We start from the raw sequence: 16,195 nt of genomic DNA on the forward strand, positions 1-16,195 counted from the left end.
CCGAGCTGGACGGACTGCTGTTGGACTGGCTGCTATGTCTTGTGTTGATGTTTGAGCTTTTGATTCTAAGTAATATAATCATAACAAATACACGTGTCCATGATTATGAGTCGTATTGCAGCCTGAAACTGGGGAAGCTAAATCACAAAAATACCAATTTCTAGACAATGTTGCTTAAATAATACTGCAGAATATTGACAAATACGCTGAATGTTAAGCATTTATCCCTTGTCACATATAAAGAAGGAGATGAGGGTGATATGGATGAGGTGTCCGTGTCTAAATACTGTATGTAAGGGGTTCATTAGTGTGTCACTGATCTACTGTATGCGCTCCGGATAGACCGGCTCATAGTTCGTCTGTGTGTTTACCAAGCACTGACCCCTGGGCCCATGGTAAGGCTTGGCACAAGGTCAGCTGTGAGTCCTCTCACTGTAACAGAGAAGCACCCACAGATCCTCCACATACAGGAGCCGGCCTGCTTCATGTGCTGAGTAAGTACCGAGAAAGAACAGAGGTGAGCGCCGAGGCGGGAACCCGTCCAAAAAGAACGCCGAGTTCTGATCATGGCGGGACGTGGCGTCATCTATTCTCTCTGTCTCTCAGGTAACGGCAGAGAGAGTGATGGGGGGGTAGATTAAGTGATGTAAGCACGGCTATGGAGACATGAAGGGTCTCTGTAACCATCCGCACGAGGCTACGTACACGGGAACTTTGGGAAAACATGCCAGTCAGCACAGAGAGAGAGAGAGAGAGAGAGAACCTCTGTGGAGCAGCCATCTTCTGCGCTCAGTGTCAATCCTTTCCGTTGATTTATCTGGTATTTGGCATGAAAGGTTATACAAATACGCTGATGATTCAGAAGTCAAGCCGTATCCTGTTTCAGTCCGTTTTCATTTCAAGCTGAGATGTCATTCCAGGCAGAGGACCTCTCCATGCCTCTCCGAGTAGAGTCACGTGACGACAACCGAACATTAACTGTATTCTTTTTTTAAAATTCTGGAAACTTATTAAAATTTCATTGGGCGTGGATATAAAAAGGGAACTGGTTATGGGTTAGGAGGTGTCACGGTGGTCGAAGACGCATCCCCGTATTAACTGCACAGTCAATGGTTCAATCGATCTGGACCATTGTTGCCTGTTGTACCCTCCCCCCTCTCCCCACGCTTCCTGTCTGTATCTCTGCTGTGAACTATCCTGTGAAGGCAAAATACCGGTGTTGAAGAACACGTATACGATGCTGACATCAGGTCTTCTAACATCTAAGCACCATATGATTTCCTTGATTTGACTGTAGAGCGGTATCATTTTCTGCTAATGCCACCACTCGTCCATTTATAATTCCTCCAACGTTAAATTTCTTTGACCTACAGCGGGAGGGTAATTATACGCACATCACTGAGGTTCAAGGCCATCGGAGAACAGCATCAGTGGAGAAAGGGTAACGCCTGCAGTCCCGTTCCATACCACAAAAGTTTACTCGTGATAATAATGAGATAATGTTTCATCAGCCCACTTAGGTGGGACCATTATTAAATCACTTTAACCTCTAAACAGCAAACTGGACGCACAGCATTCATAAACTGAGACGCACAAACCGGAGATGATCCCAAAAAACGAATATACAACAACAAAGGACGCATCATACCACAGCTGCAACTAACAGATTTCATTATTGATTAATCTGCCATTATTTTCTTGCTTATTGTGATTCACTCCGTCTATAGAAGCAGGGATGATCAAGGTGGAGCTTCAAATTGCCTGAGTCCCAAACAAACCCAAAGATATTTAGTCTTTAACTGTTACGTCCGAGCTCGTGTGGGAAAAGGAAGTAGCATAAAACCAGATGTTCTCGGTTAAACAAACTTATTTATGAACTGAAATATGGGTTAATAAAATGGGTTAAATGATATGAAACAGAGAAATCCAGAGAATTGTTGGAAATTTGTGTGAATGACGACTTAGGCCTTCACGATTAATCGATTATCAAAACAGTTGTAGATTCATTTTCTGTCATTCCATAAGTTGACAGATCATTTCAGGTGTTTAGAAACCAAAACGGAAAAAAGATCTGACAAACCATATTTGGCGCAGGTCTTTTTTGGACGGGACATCCAGTGTTTCATAACTTTCAATTTAAACTTACAGTACGCACTAAAACAAATCGCTATTATTAACTTCAAATAAATAAAACATTAATGCCACAAAGAGTACCACGATGCACTCATAATGGACTATCAACAACATTAAATCTTTTAGTTCAGTTTGAGCTCCGCTGCTACATTTCATTATTAACTTTGCCATCTCAGGTGTTCCCACCATGAATAAACCATGAACCGGGCACCGTTTAACTGACAATATCCAAACAAACATAATATATCCTGCACGACTCCAGCCCATAGGATGCATCAGTGTTGAGGACACGGCTGCACAGATTCACTGACTAAACCTGGAAACTTATATAGCACAGAGAAAATAAATGAAGTCACCTGTGCTATCCGCTCACATTGATTGTCATCTTTGAGCTCTTTTGCATCGTGACTGAACTAAGTTGAGGTGTCTGCTGGCTTGATGGGAGGGTCTAGACTAACATGATGAACCTTAAAATATATTTCACACATCGACAACCAGGATGGCTCATGAGGATTTCCTCGTTAGGTAATATACAGTGTCTTCAAGGACCACGGTTATAATTAGTTACACACTGCTATCTTATGAATATTTAATAATACTGTATATACTACAAAAAAAAATAATGTGTAAAAATCTATACAGTCTAATGAATTTCTTAATGTATTCAATAAAAAATGAATAATTAAAACACTTAGGAATGTCAACAAAACCTCTCAGGATATTATCAGAGATGTAAATACATTTTAGCAAGGTCGAAATCTAATTCACCTCATCAACACTGCTATTCAGGCTTTTTTTTTTTGTGTGTCATTATATCTAAGTCATACCTTTTCTCCTCCTCGTGCAGCTACAGGACCGATACGAGACGCTCGTTCGCTTCGAAATTTCAATATCAAATAATCGAAAGCGCTGCTGACGGATCACAGTTTGCACAATAACCATGGTGCAGTGTTTGACCACTGGAATGGATGAAATGAAATTTCTGCTCATTAAGTCCCTAATCAGAAGTAATATATTTATAAAAAAAAAAAAAAGGAGGAGTTATAGGACTCCAGCTGCAAAAACGGTTTTCCTCGTGACATTTTGCTATAACGTTCATGTGACGCTCGAGGGGAGGAGGGGGGGCTGAATGCAAAAGAGCACTTCCTGGTTTAAACCAATCTGAATGACTTATTATACATCATTACACATTTACAGTGCACACCTAAAGTCAGCAGTTCTGTTTGAACAGTTTAAAAAGGATGCACAGCAGAAACTGAGAGCTAAATGCACCTCGTATTCTCGACATGTCTTCAGCAGCAGCAGCCAGACATGTGACAACATGTTGCGAATATTATTATATATATATATATATATATATATATATATATATAATATATATATATGTATAGGATGTGTTTTATGACTTGAACTGCCCAAATGCAATGTGCCATTAGCAGAAATGGAGACTCAATGACTGATTTGCATGTCAAGAGCCCACCTGAGCTTCGCTGAGGCAGAGGGCATGGAGAGCGAGAACACTGTGTGTGGAATGGGGATGTTGCTCTGTCAGTGTAGCAAAGCATGATGGGAATTCAGGGCACACAAAAAATAAATAAATAAATAAATAAATAAAAGGCGAACCTGAGAATGTTTTCATGATGCGAGCTGAAGCTCATGTCAGCTGTGTGTGCTCCTGACAGACGGAGGATGTTTGGCCTTCACTGCTGCAAAGGTTTACATGTCCTCTAATGATTCACTGTAACCTCCATAACCGAGCAATGAAATTCAGATGGCCTAACCTCAGGGAAAAGATCAAAGAGCCACGGGGATCATGCCACCTGTGAATCTGGAAACAATACAGCCACAACAGCAATATAACCTTGAGAATGTAATTCAGGATGTCCCCAAGCCAAGTGATGAAACGAAAGCTGAGGGATGACATCTCTCCTACTTTCACCTATTCAGTTTTCCTGCCACCACACCCACCATCAACACAGTTTCACAGTCATGTGCTCCCTTTGGCATGGCACCCTCCCTCCCTCCCTCCCCCCACCCCGGACTCACCTGCTCTGCCCATCTGACCTCCCCATCCAACCCTCCCTCCCCTTCCATCATCATCATCATCATCATCATGCCCTGGTCACCTCCACTCACCTGTTCTATCTTGGCCAGCCATTCTTTATTGCGGGCCAGCTCCGCCATAAAGGCCTGGTGCTTCAGCCACTTCCTGTGTAGCTTTTGAGCCTCATCCCGCGCCGTGTCTCGGGCCATAAGCATCTTCTCTTCCACCCGCTGTCCCAATCACTCAGCTAGGGGAGACAAAAATAGCCACCATCAGGAGCCCAACGCTCGAGCCAGCCCTTCTTCCCCCCTTTCCCACAGGACGTCCTGCCTGCCTCGACGCAAGAGCCACCCGCTCTGCTCTGCAGGGGCCTGGGTACCTGTGCTGTCACCACCCACCCCAACCCCCACCAGACACCCTTTTCTGGAGAAAAAAAAATAAAAAAATCAAGATAAGCACCTCAGCAGCAGTGGTAGCAATGGAAGCACTCAAGCCCTTCCTTTGGGTCGCCCCTGGGTCCTCATGCCCTACCGCTTCATGGGTCTTGCGGTCCTGATGCTGCAGTGCCTGCTAGCCAGTCTCAGAGAAGGCAAAAACAACCAGCGAAATAGAGGAAATGCGCCAATGACAACACTGGTAAAGAATGACACACACATCCAAGATTCCTCGCAGGTTGTTGGTTATCTTCAGCCTCCAAGTGTCGATTACAATCCAGCCCTCAGTGAAGGTGTAGATGTAGCATAGCCACAGAAGAATCTTTCAGCCGGGGCAAACCTGACCATCCACCACTCGCCAGTCCCGGTCAATCTGTAGTCCTGTCTAATGATGCTGTAGACAGGAGGAGGAGGAAGAGTTGGAGTGGGAGGAGCAGGGTGAATGGGATGCAGAGGCAGTGCAGAGGAGGCCGGATAACATAAGCTATCCGCTCTTGAAATGCATCGTACCCACCGCTGCAAAGATGCACACACAGGCTGCTGTGAGACAGCTACACTATTTTCTCTCCTCACTTCCCCTTCCTCGTGTCCCCGAACAGCTCAGCCGCGGTTGGTGCATGCTGCTGCTGCTGCAGTCCTTGCCTCTCAGCTACGCTCCTCTGTGTGTGTGTGTGTGTGTGTGTGTGTGCGTGTGTGTGTGCTGGCGTGAGTGTGTGTGAGTGTGTGTGCAATCACAATCAGCACTGCAGTGCCGGAGCAGAGAGGGAGAGAGAGAGAGAGAGAGAGGGAGAGAGGGGGGAGGCAGCGAGAGGAGAGGGAGACAGAAAGAGGAAATGGAGAAAGGGGTAGCGCCAGAGCTAAAAAAAAAAAAAAAAAAAGGGAGAGAGCAAGTCAAAAGAGGGGAAAGATGGTGTTAGTGGGGGGCTAGTGAAACAGAGAAAGGAAGAGGAGAGCCTGCGTCATCCCTCAGTGTCACCAGGGACATTTCTCTGCACTAGAAATGACTGCACTCGGAGCAGGAGCAGGATTTGGGAAAGAAGGAGGAGGAGGAGGAGGAGAGGGGGGGAGGAGGTGTCGTTTTAAAACAGCTGAATGAGAGGGAAGGAGGACGCATGCACACATGGTCCTCAGTGCAGCTGACTGATTCGGATCACTGTTCGCTCGCTCGCTCTCTCTCCCTCTTTAAGGAGACCTGCATGTGATTCTCCTGCTGCAAATGTGTCAGATTTGGGTGCACGCGTTTATTTATTTATTTTTATTATAGATAACGTTTAACGTTTATCAAAAAAATTAGCTCTGGTTGTGATTTTCAGTCTGTGTTTGTGCTGCTGCATCGAAAACATTTTTTATTTATATACTGATCTTTAAAAAAAAAAAAACATTTCTTTATCAAATTTAATTATCACAGCATCCAGAGGTGATTAAAGTTTCATGAGCAGAGGCTGAAGTCGAGCACTAACCTGAACCACCAAGTTTTGTTGTTCAAGCTGTATTTTTTTATTTTTTAGACTGTCTGCACTTTAGAATCAACAAATCCAACCTGTTTGGTTTGTAATTAAAATATATTAGAATACACAGTCAGCACAGCGTTAAACCGAAAGCCAATTCATTATTTTATGTGAATTTGATCATACAGTCACAGCAGGATGTCATTTTCACATGATCTAATAACCATAACTGAAAAACAAATATCATCATAAAATATTAATAATTTAGTTGATTTTATGTGTTTAAGTGCTGCCAATTAATCAAAGAGTGACTGCAGATTTTGTTTGTCTGTTTTAAAAATTCAAACACTCAAAAGATCAGAGTCTCTGAAATCAGATACTACAGTGCTCAGGCTCATATAAACGTACATGATCTGGGTGTAATCAAGAGACGACACACACGTGAGTAAGATAGTGAGAAAAGGTGACAGTCTGCAGCCATAGAAGGATTTCAAATGAGGTGTGAATGCACCCTGATCCAAAAAAATAAATAAATAAATGTTCAGGGTCACATTTCAAAATAATCTCTAAATGCCAAGATCAGGAATCCAGATGCGACTAAACATTTTCACTGGGTGCACCTGAAATTTAAAAGGTCTGATGAAATGACAGCTGCGTGGCCTCTCTCCACGGTGTAAGGCTACACCGAATAGTGCTGTGCAGCTTGTTTTTTTCCTCTTTTTGCATGTGTTTTCATTCTGCAGCGTGCAGGGTGTGAAGTCGGGATCTGAGCCCTAACCCAAGGACCGAGGCTGCAGCTCTATACACACACATATTTAGCAGCACATGCAGTGGACGGGATGAAGCGTGGCTGCATTCACTCACACACAATCCTGTGTTCTATCAATGAATGCTGCTTTGTCAAACATGCTATCATAGAGCGAACTGATAGCAGAGCCCCTACATGTAACCAATGTGCATGCACAGATTTTACTAGGTACCAAATATCGCCAGAACAACGGCAATGTGGCTCCGTCTTGCAGGATTTGGTGTGTTTGTGTTTGATTTGTGCTTTAGTTTGCAAACAACAAATTACAGGACCAGTGTGTAGAATTCAGTGACATCTAGTGGTGTAAGTTGCCGATTGCAACCCCTTTCCCTCACCCTCTCGATCCCAGCGTGAAGAAGAAACTACGCCGGATGCAAAATGTGCTGTGGTAAGATATAATAAAACTATACGTGTGATCCATTTCTCCCCTTAGATCTTACATACTGGATCTTTAACAAAAGAAGACTCAATCACATGAATCATTTGTTAAAATTGAAATCAATACAATAAAACTCAAAGAAGAGAAGATTTAAATATAAATAAAAATATTACATTTGGCATAGCTCTAATATTCTGTGCACCTGTGTTTAATTCATTTAAATTTGTTTGTTAAGAACGTTTTTAGGTTTAACTTTTTAAAATCTGAGGTTAGAAAATTTCTTGTTCAGTATCCTGGGATTTGAAAACTGGAGTACTCAAACCTGTGGCCTGTGAACACCTTTATGTCTCGGATCATTCTCTGCCATGTTTTCTGGTGTGTCATCAACTCAAATTACCTAACGCTAAATCAATAAATCAAAAACATCTCGTGGGTAAATGATGACGCTGTATCATGCTGAAATAAGTCTTCAATCATGCAGATCATAAATTGTAATGTTGACGATCGAACACTGTGGAAATTCACTTGTCACAGCCTCCACAGTCTCATACAGGAGGTGAGAGGAGTTGTTCATGATGGATGTCAGCTTTGTTTTCACCCTCCTCTCCCCCATGTCTATGGGGGGCGGTCCAGGACAGAGTTGGACCTCTTGACCAGTTTGAGTCTTTTTCTGTCTCTCTCAGTGCTTCAAAGCAGAGGGCTGCACAGAATAATGCAGCTACCACCTCAGTGTCATAGAGGGAGTCCCGTACACTCTGTCTCCTCAGTAAGTGGAGACGACTTTGACCCTTCTTGTACAGGATGTCTGTACGAGGGGTACTGTACAAATGGGCTTAGAAATACAAAGTATAGCAGCCTCACCACTAGTTGGCTGGACCTTGGGAACTGTGTCTGTGTTGCTCAGTGTTTGGACGTCTCCTTTCCTCTGTGCAATGTCCTGAAAGCATGGACCTCCAAACTTCCTTCCAATCCTACAAGTGTAAGTCCCAGCAGCAGCCAGTAGAGGTCGCAATTTCCATTACGCCTTACAACAGGAAGTGTCAGACACAACAAACATACTGATGCATGTTTGCCCTGATAACTTATAGTTTCATTTGTTTTGGAGACAACTTGTCAAAGTCAAGCGTTGGTTTGACTCGACACTAGCGCCAGACAAAAGACATGCACTACAGTCCTCAACCCAATGCTCGACAGTGCATATTGATGATCAGCATTTTTCAATATAAAAACAAAAAAACAGAGATATCACACACACACACAAAAAAAAGCAGGGAAATGACTCTGCAAGCCTGATCACCTTTGACAGTTTGTTCCAAAGTGGAGGTGCCCTGACACAAAGGATGACAGTCTGCGTCATGGATCATGGAGCGGGGTAAAAGGTCAGAAGTGTAAGGCTGGGCCGGTCCATGCCTGACCTTAAAGGTAATTAAAATGACGTTTTATTACGTTTGATGATGCAGATATACGCATTTCCGGAATATCCATAAGGTTATATGGATGTGTGTATATATATATAAGTCTGGCACCTTTCATAGATAAGAAACGCAGCTAAGAAATGACATGCAGTGAGTGCTTCAAATGAAATTAGACATGAACATAAACATGGTTCCAGCTTTGTGCAGGTAAAGACTCCTTTAATAATAATAATAATCTGTCTTCAGCTCTTCTTCAACAGAAACCAAACACAGCTTACTTCCACCACCTACAGGTGAGAGTGAGCCACCACACCGGGACAGGATTTTTCAACCTATCTTTAATTTCTATTGAAAATATATCAAAGTAATATAATATATAGTTTATATATATATAAGTATAAGTAAAACCCCCACAATTGATCCTGAACACCTTTTCTTCCAAAATCATTTTGTTGGTTGAATACATGGTGGTTGGTCTTCTGGGCCCCACCCACATTAAGATCAATGATTGATATTATTGATCTAACATGGCTGGACCCACTAATATGTTCAGTTAGCCCCTACTGGCACTGTGTAAAAGAGCGATGTGTGATGATAACCGTTATTAACGGATAAGCGTCTTCTGCACAACATCCGGGATGTCATGAAAACGTTTCTTTGGCCTCTCTTCTGTCATTTACAACATACAGTCAATGTGTTGCTTAACTGGGGCGATCTCAGGGTTTTGTGGCGGTCTGTGCAGAACCGACCGGACAGAATATTTGTATGCTGCTCGATCCTTTTATTTCATTATGTCCGTCAGTGATGACTGTCGAAATATGCTCAACTCTAGAGACACGAGGAGCAAAAAGCGACACAATAAACTACAGTTCAGCATCAAACAATGGTAATCTGTTTTAGAGAAATTACTTCACATTTTGTGGATCTTCTTCTTAAATCAGCTGCATTTATATAACTGTCCAAATGTGTCAGTGAGAGATCTTTTTGCCACTAGAGGGCAACCTTTCTACAAATGTTTCCTCTCCTTGCTACATGACAAATATAAATTAAAGACTTCAGCCGGGGCCAGATAGAGAGTCAACAATCATGTAGAGTTCTGTTGCTTTTATTTCTAAGTGAGTCCTCTACATCTTTTGGAGATGTGGTGGTCTCTCCTGTGTGTTGGGATATTAACTTTAGATCACTTATAACAATGTTTCTAATCAGGATCATGTATCAATGGAGAGATTTTCAGCAGGCTCTTCAAACAATGATATATAAAACTATAAAAGAACAAGTGTTGTCTTCCTAACTGGCACAATAACTGAGATTCTGAGTTTTCTGTAATGTGAAGATGGGAAATGAGATGGAGCCCCTGAGGGAACGTTTTCTGTGTCCACCTGAAAGTTTACCATGACAATGAGAAAGTACTGAGTACATGCAGTGGAGTTTACTTAGTGGAAAGTACTGTACAGGAGTTTGTTGAGCTATATTATGTGATAATGTCTTTTATATCATGACTTATGACGTCTTTAAAAAGTTTATGTGTCATTCGAAGTGTGGGGAATGGAGCTTTGACTGAATACATCTGGATTTTTTGAATCTTTCTAAAGCATGATAGATAAAAGATAAATATGAAATGTAGATTATTGTTTATGAACTGAATCAAGAAGATGGTTTATGTCGGGATGATTCATTTGATACTATCAGATATATTTCACTTTTTCAGGAAAGTGAAAATATCTGCCTCTGCTGCCATTCTTTCAAGTAAGACGAGCTTAATGGTCTTTTGCCAGCTCTAACAGCAGACACTACTGTCACGGTTCACACCGGGCGACTAGAAAGACGAGGAATAGAACCTAAATGTAGACAAAACAATGGTTTAATATAGAAAAAAAAGTTAATGTACAACATCTCACGGATTGTGCTGAAGGCACGATTCAAAAACAGGCTGTCCAAACAAGCCGACAAATCTGGAAAGGAGCAAGCTGAAACAGGCAAGGTTCAAGAAAACAAAAGCAGTAGTCCAAACAACACTGGAAAACAACTATGATTCGCTTGTACATGGGACGAAGACGAACTGGGACTAGAAATGGTTGAAAACTAAATCAGGCTGGAACAGACAATCAAAACTGGCTCGAAACACAACAACGCCAAAGTGATGTGTGATGAATAAAAGCATTACGGCTTCATAAAAGTGTCTTGGTAAACATCTTGACTAATCTGCGATGTGTCATAAACAACTTTCAACAAACTTTCTGTGGAACAAAAGTGAATAAAAAGACTTTAAATGCCTCGTTAGTCTTGTCAAACATCTATTATGGCTGGTAAATTGAAAACTACGGTACACGTCAACAAAACATAAAATACACACAACACTAGAGTTGTCACTTTGTTTCATTGTACCGAGATCACAGCTCATCGGCTGTTCATATAAAAAAAAAGACAACTGGTGATTTTAGTGTCCTCATAAATGATCCCTTAGCAACCAGACAATCAATACTGAAGTTACAGACATGAGGAGATTTACAGAACAAAACAAAAAAAACCATGACAGCTACATACTGTCTCATGCCCACGGGAAAGTTTCTGGTTCGTACCAGATTCTTAATTTTGTCCATGTCCCCTGAGGGGCTCTGTAAAATGTAGCACCATGTTGTAATCTCTCTTCATCGAGCATGGATGTGTACAGCAGAAATAAGCTTCATTTCTTTGATTAACACCTCTTATAGTCATTTATGCAATAATACTTGAAAGCTTACTCAGATGTTGGTCCAATCAGAAAACAATTGAAAGGAATTTAAGTAATTTATTTAAGGAATACCTGCAACGTGTGACAATTTTAATGCACCGCTGCCAACATGGATAGATCCAGTATGTTTTAACGAATGTGCCGTAGATTAATTTAAAGCAGAGGGTCGCATTTTTTAAAATACAATTACCATATGTGTACTGAAATAGATTTTTCTTGCTGTAATCATTCCTCCAGTGATTCTTTTTGGAAGTAAAAAAAATAACGTCAATGTGTTTTTAATGTATTCTTAAGATTTTTTTTTATTACTGAACAGAAGGAAAAAGGTCTTGGTGGAAAGATATCAGTCATCTTAGTCAGCTGGAGGGGGCGTGCCTGTGTTTGATTGATTGCCGCTTGCAGGTTGCCAGAGTGCCGGGTGCCTGTGTCATGATCATACAGCTTGTTGTTGGTGCTGTTGGACACTTACAGGTGACATTTACAGGTTTATATCAAGAACCCAAAAAAATACAATGTCCTTTTTTTTTGGTTCTGAGCACCATTGCTGTACAAAAAGAGACGGATGAAACACTGAAGCCGCATTAGGAAGGGATCGTTTAATGGCCAGGATGAAGAGGAGGAATGATTACAATTGTTCTAAATAACTTAGGATTAAAAAAGAATATTTAAAATATCCCCATGGGCTTCATTTGATGGAATGAGGTCAAAGTCAAATTTGACAGAGCGTATCTATTCTAATTACATCTTCAGACTTGTGGTGCATAGGGCAATCTCTTTCTAAGGAGAGAGAGAGGTTAATGGCCAGAGGCAAGACAAGGTTATGACCTCCAAAGGACTGACCCCGAAGAGCAAAGCTGCAATTATCAATGACCACGTAATGACCAAACTGCTATGTTTGATGGGAACTTTCCTTTGTTCTTAAACAAATACGCTCGTTTTCGTTCGGATTTTTGACGCCAGCGACTTCTTGATTCTGTCAAGTTAACGTCTAACAACGGCTAATTTAAACAGTACAGCCGGGAGCAGACGTTTCGCACACACATCCATTTAAAACAGAGCGTTGTAAACTTATTAGACTCATTTAACCGTAGTATTGCCGCGATGCTTTGATACCGCTCCTGCGGTCAGAGGGTACCACTTTAACTGCTGTGGGTTGTGTGGGAACTAGCCTACAGACAGTTAACCTTGACCACATGTTCCAACACTCCAAATGGACCCTGTAATGATAACCTAGTGTAATGACTGACTGGCTCTTTGGAAGGAATGCACGATGAACATACACCGCTGCTGTTTGTTTCTATATGCATTTTTTGTTTTTTAGTCACGTGCAGAAAATACATTTATCTCAGCGTGAGCACGCCACAGAATGAAATATGGCGTACAGTTTAACGTCCGTCCGCTGCCCGTCGTGATAAATACAGCTCTTTTTTAACAGCGCCTTCCGTTTCCAGCTCATATGATCCCACTACTGCATCCTATAAAAACATGATTCAAATTATGACCCAGGTATTTAGGGCAGAGGAGGAAGCATGTTGACATTCCAATGCGAGGAAACTGTTAGACATGTCGTGACATCAGTACTGACAGATTTGCATGGTTTTGTTACGAGGCATAAATCACCAAGAAGGGAGGTTATAGTAATGTTCTGTTTATGGCTAAATTAGAGAGTGCAGATTTTATTTTTTTCGTGACCCAAACATGAAGCGTGCTATTTACCCGGCGTATCTTTATTAACCGACTGGAACCAGAAAGTCACATCCATCACCCGTAAAGACGGGGTTAACGTTCAGCAAACATGTTGACTTAAGGCTAAATCAAATATGTACGTGACAATAAAAACCAGCTCGATTAATAAATAGCGAAGAGGTCAATGACTTAATCGGTAAAATGTTCAACTGCGTTTGCCTGTCAACTGTTTTTCAGCCAAATATATCCAGTTATGATTAACTGCTTAGTGAAAAAAGGATGACAACATCTATTGGCCTTGATCGCAGTATCCTTTTCTTTATTAGCACCCACCTATTTTACTAGTTCTTCCCCATAAATCACACTTTCAAGTTCTCGGAGTGGTAAACCACTGGAAACATCTCTTAATGTTTGAAAATAAACTCCAACACACCTCTATGATTAATAGCCAACACAGTGACAGATATTCTGTGAATAACACTTTCAACGGCGAGCTGCGCATGCTGAATTACCCGGGGCATTGTTACAACTCGACAACTGAGATTTTATAGCTGGCGTGCACAGTGAAAAAGGAGAACGGCAGCCAACTACACGTAATTGCCAGTAATTTCAGACGGAATGATTCACATTGGCTGTGTCACTGCGCTTGCTTGTTTTGTTTTTTAACATGTTGGACAAGATCTCTGATGCAGACACTCTCTCACCGTGCCACCAAAACTTAAAAGGGGGTGTTTCACTCAAGTATGTCTCTGCGGTACATGTTGACAGATGATAACAACAGCTCATACTAAAAACCCGACTGCGCCTCGGGTTTTCTTGTTTTTTTGTTTTTTTTTGCAAACGTTAAAATGATTCTTAAAGACTTCACGTCTCACTCTGTAGAGGAAAGTGTGACTCAGAGAGGCTGCATCATCTCCTTCGCTGCTGGTGGGTTTCTGATACGACCAGCCGTGACAAGCAGCGTTCGACGCAGACAGCAAAGAGCGTAAATGATAGATGGACAAAGCCAAGGTACAAGCCAAGAGTGCACCAGAGAAATCCTGGATTTCTACAGTCCTCAGTAAGCAGATCTGTACAGAGGTTATGCTGATTTTGCCATTTGATAAGTATGGTTTTGAAATACTTCTTAAACCGTGGAAGCAACACAGTATTTTTGCAATAAAAGAGATTAGAGTTTGGGAAATAAAATAACATGCCATGAAATGACCACAGATTGGTAGTATGCAGTTGATAACATTGATTTTTACACACATTAACTATCCTAAGGGATTGTGGTGTGACAAATAGGGATAACTTTTTTTTTTTTTTTTGGACTAGAAGCTTTTTATTGAGGTGAGAAAATTCCATGGCAGGCACCAAAAACATGCATTAACATACCACTGCAAAGCCAAGGTTAGCGAACCCAGGCCTTACTCACTTATTACCCCTAACTACCCCTTTGGAAATATACATCTATAACGTTTGGCACACAGACCTCTAATAACAAACGGCTAACAACCGGTCATTATGGGGGCTTGAGCAGGAGATTTACAAATCTTAGGTTCAGCGGTGTTGGACAGGTTCCCTTTGCTTGAAAATGGTTATTCCATCAAGGGCATGGCGAGCTGCGTGATAAAATCTTGTGATTTATTCCCGGCGGCTGATAATTACTGGTGTCTTGTCACCTGTCAAAAAATGAATGGACGGGGAGAGTCTGAGGCTGTAGTCTTCATGCTCTTTACGCCGCGGCAGTAAATCTGACATGTTTGTGAAGCCATAAATCGCAGCTCGTGATAAAGCATACACGGTTTGGAGCTGAGCGGCATTGGCCTGAACATTTCAAACAGTTTTTAGCTTTTTTTGGTTTGAGGAGGTATGCTGTAGATCAGCGGGGTTATTCAAAAGGTGTGGTAAATGCGGTCGGTCAAGTGTCTACTTTACAACTTCACAGAGGAAGAAGTATGAAAAGAAAGACAAATATGAGTGAAATGCTTGAACATCATTGTTGTAGTCGAACTGTTTGTCCACTATCTATTAACCAGCAGAAGACAATGCAGTGTTTAGTTTGCAATTTGCACAATGTTTTTTTATTTTTTTAAGCTGGAAAAAAACGTTTTTTTCATATGAAACTAGTAAGACTACTTGTGTCATCAGAGGTTTGTTGTATCAGGGATAAATATTCGATATGCAACACTGGAGTGTTTAAATGTCATATTCAGGTTTAATACTTGCGATTCTGCTTTTTTAACTAATGAAAACAGATATTTGTTGTTTGTAGAAGTGAACTGAGAAAACTTGTATGGAATGCTAAGGTTGACTTATGGATGGCTTTAGGGTCCAGCTCTTCAAGTTTCAAAGAAAAATAAATTAGCATTCTCTCCTTACTTAATTTACAAATGCACAGGGTTTATTGTAAGTGCAATAGAAAAACTCTGCAGATTTCTGAAGCAAAGCGAACACTGGGACTGCTATGTAACAAAAAAAAAAACTCTCAGTCCAGTCCGTGATGATCTCCCGGACACAACAGTAAAAAAACGTTCCCACCTCAGATCAATAGTTGTGCTTTTAAAGCTCAAACTCTGGGCTGTAATTGTTTTAAAAGGTTGGCGTCTCAGAGCCGCAACACGTACAATAAAAACGGAGAGGGGCAGGAAGGAAGCAATGCTTCTCAACGACCCCCAGTTCAGCGTCTGCGGGCCTACCCTTTAGTTACCTGACCCGTTGCACTTGGCCAGAAGCCTAGCTAAAAGGTCAGTGCAATCACCTTTCACTGTCCACCGCGATATCTGACATCTGAGATCTTTCACGCGGATTCACCTTTTTCCACTCTGCAGTTTTGTGTCATGAGGTGTAAATAAAACATAAAGGAGTCTGTATCCAGTAGTTCTTTGTTTAGAAAATGCCACAACCCATCACCTTACAAGGTATCGAATAAAAACTATTTTATCTTAGTCTTAATTCTATCAAAATGTAGCCACATCTTCACTAAGATCCAGAAAGATCGATAGCTTTACCAGCAGCAATTGTAGGTTCTAATTGTAAAATATTTGCCCTTGTTTTTTCCCTCTCTTTGAAGTCTAGGGCTTGCTCTGCTCTTGTCCTCAGGTGCTGCCCAGGCCTGATTTATGGGGATAGGGA

General features: G+C 41.5%; 1 protein-coding gene across 4 annotated transcripts in view; it reads right to left on the reverse strand.

The window, feature by feature from the left end:
• sptbn4a (spectrin, beta, non-erythrocytic 4a) overlaps nt 1-16,195 on the reverse strand; it is a 46,412-nt gene that overhangs the window by 17,042 nt on the left and 13,175 nt on the right. For 3 of the 4 annotated variants that reach the window (XM_027273831.1, XM_027273832.1, XM_027273833.1), the window contains one exon: nt 4,270-4,424. In XM_027273831.1, coding sequence (XP_027129632.1) covers nt 4,270-4,392 — 123 coding nt within the window. In that variant the 5' untranslated portion in view covers nt 4,393-4,424. Of the gene's footprint in view, nt 1-4,269; nt 4,425-4,636; nt 5,417-16,195 lie in introns of those variants that run through there. The other variant, XM_019253578.2, reaches the window with a different exon arrangement.

This window comes from Larimichthys crocea, chromosome XXII, assembly GCF_000972845.2.
Source record: "Larimichthys crocea isolate SSNF chromosome XXII, L_crocea_2.0, whole genome shotgun sequence".
Taxonomy (NCBI): Eukaryota; Metazoa; Chordata; class Actinopteri; family Sciaenidae; genus Larimichthys; species Larimichthys crocea.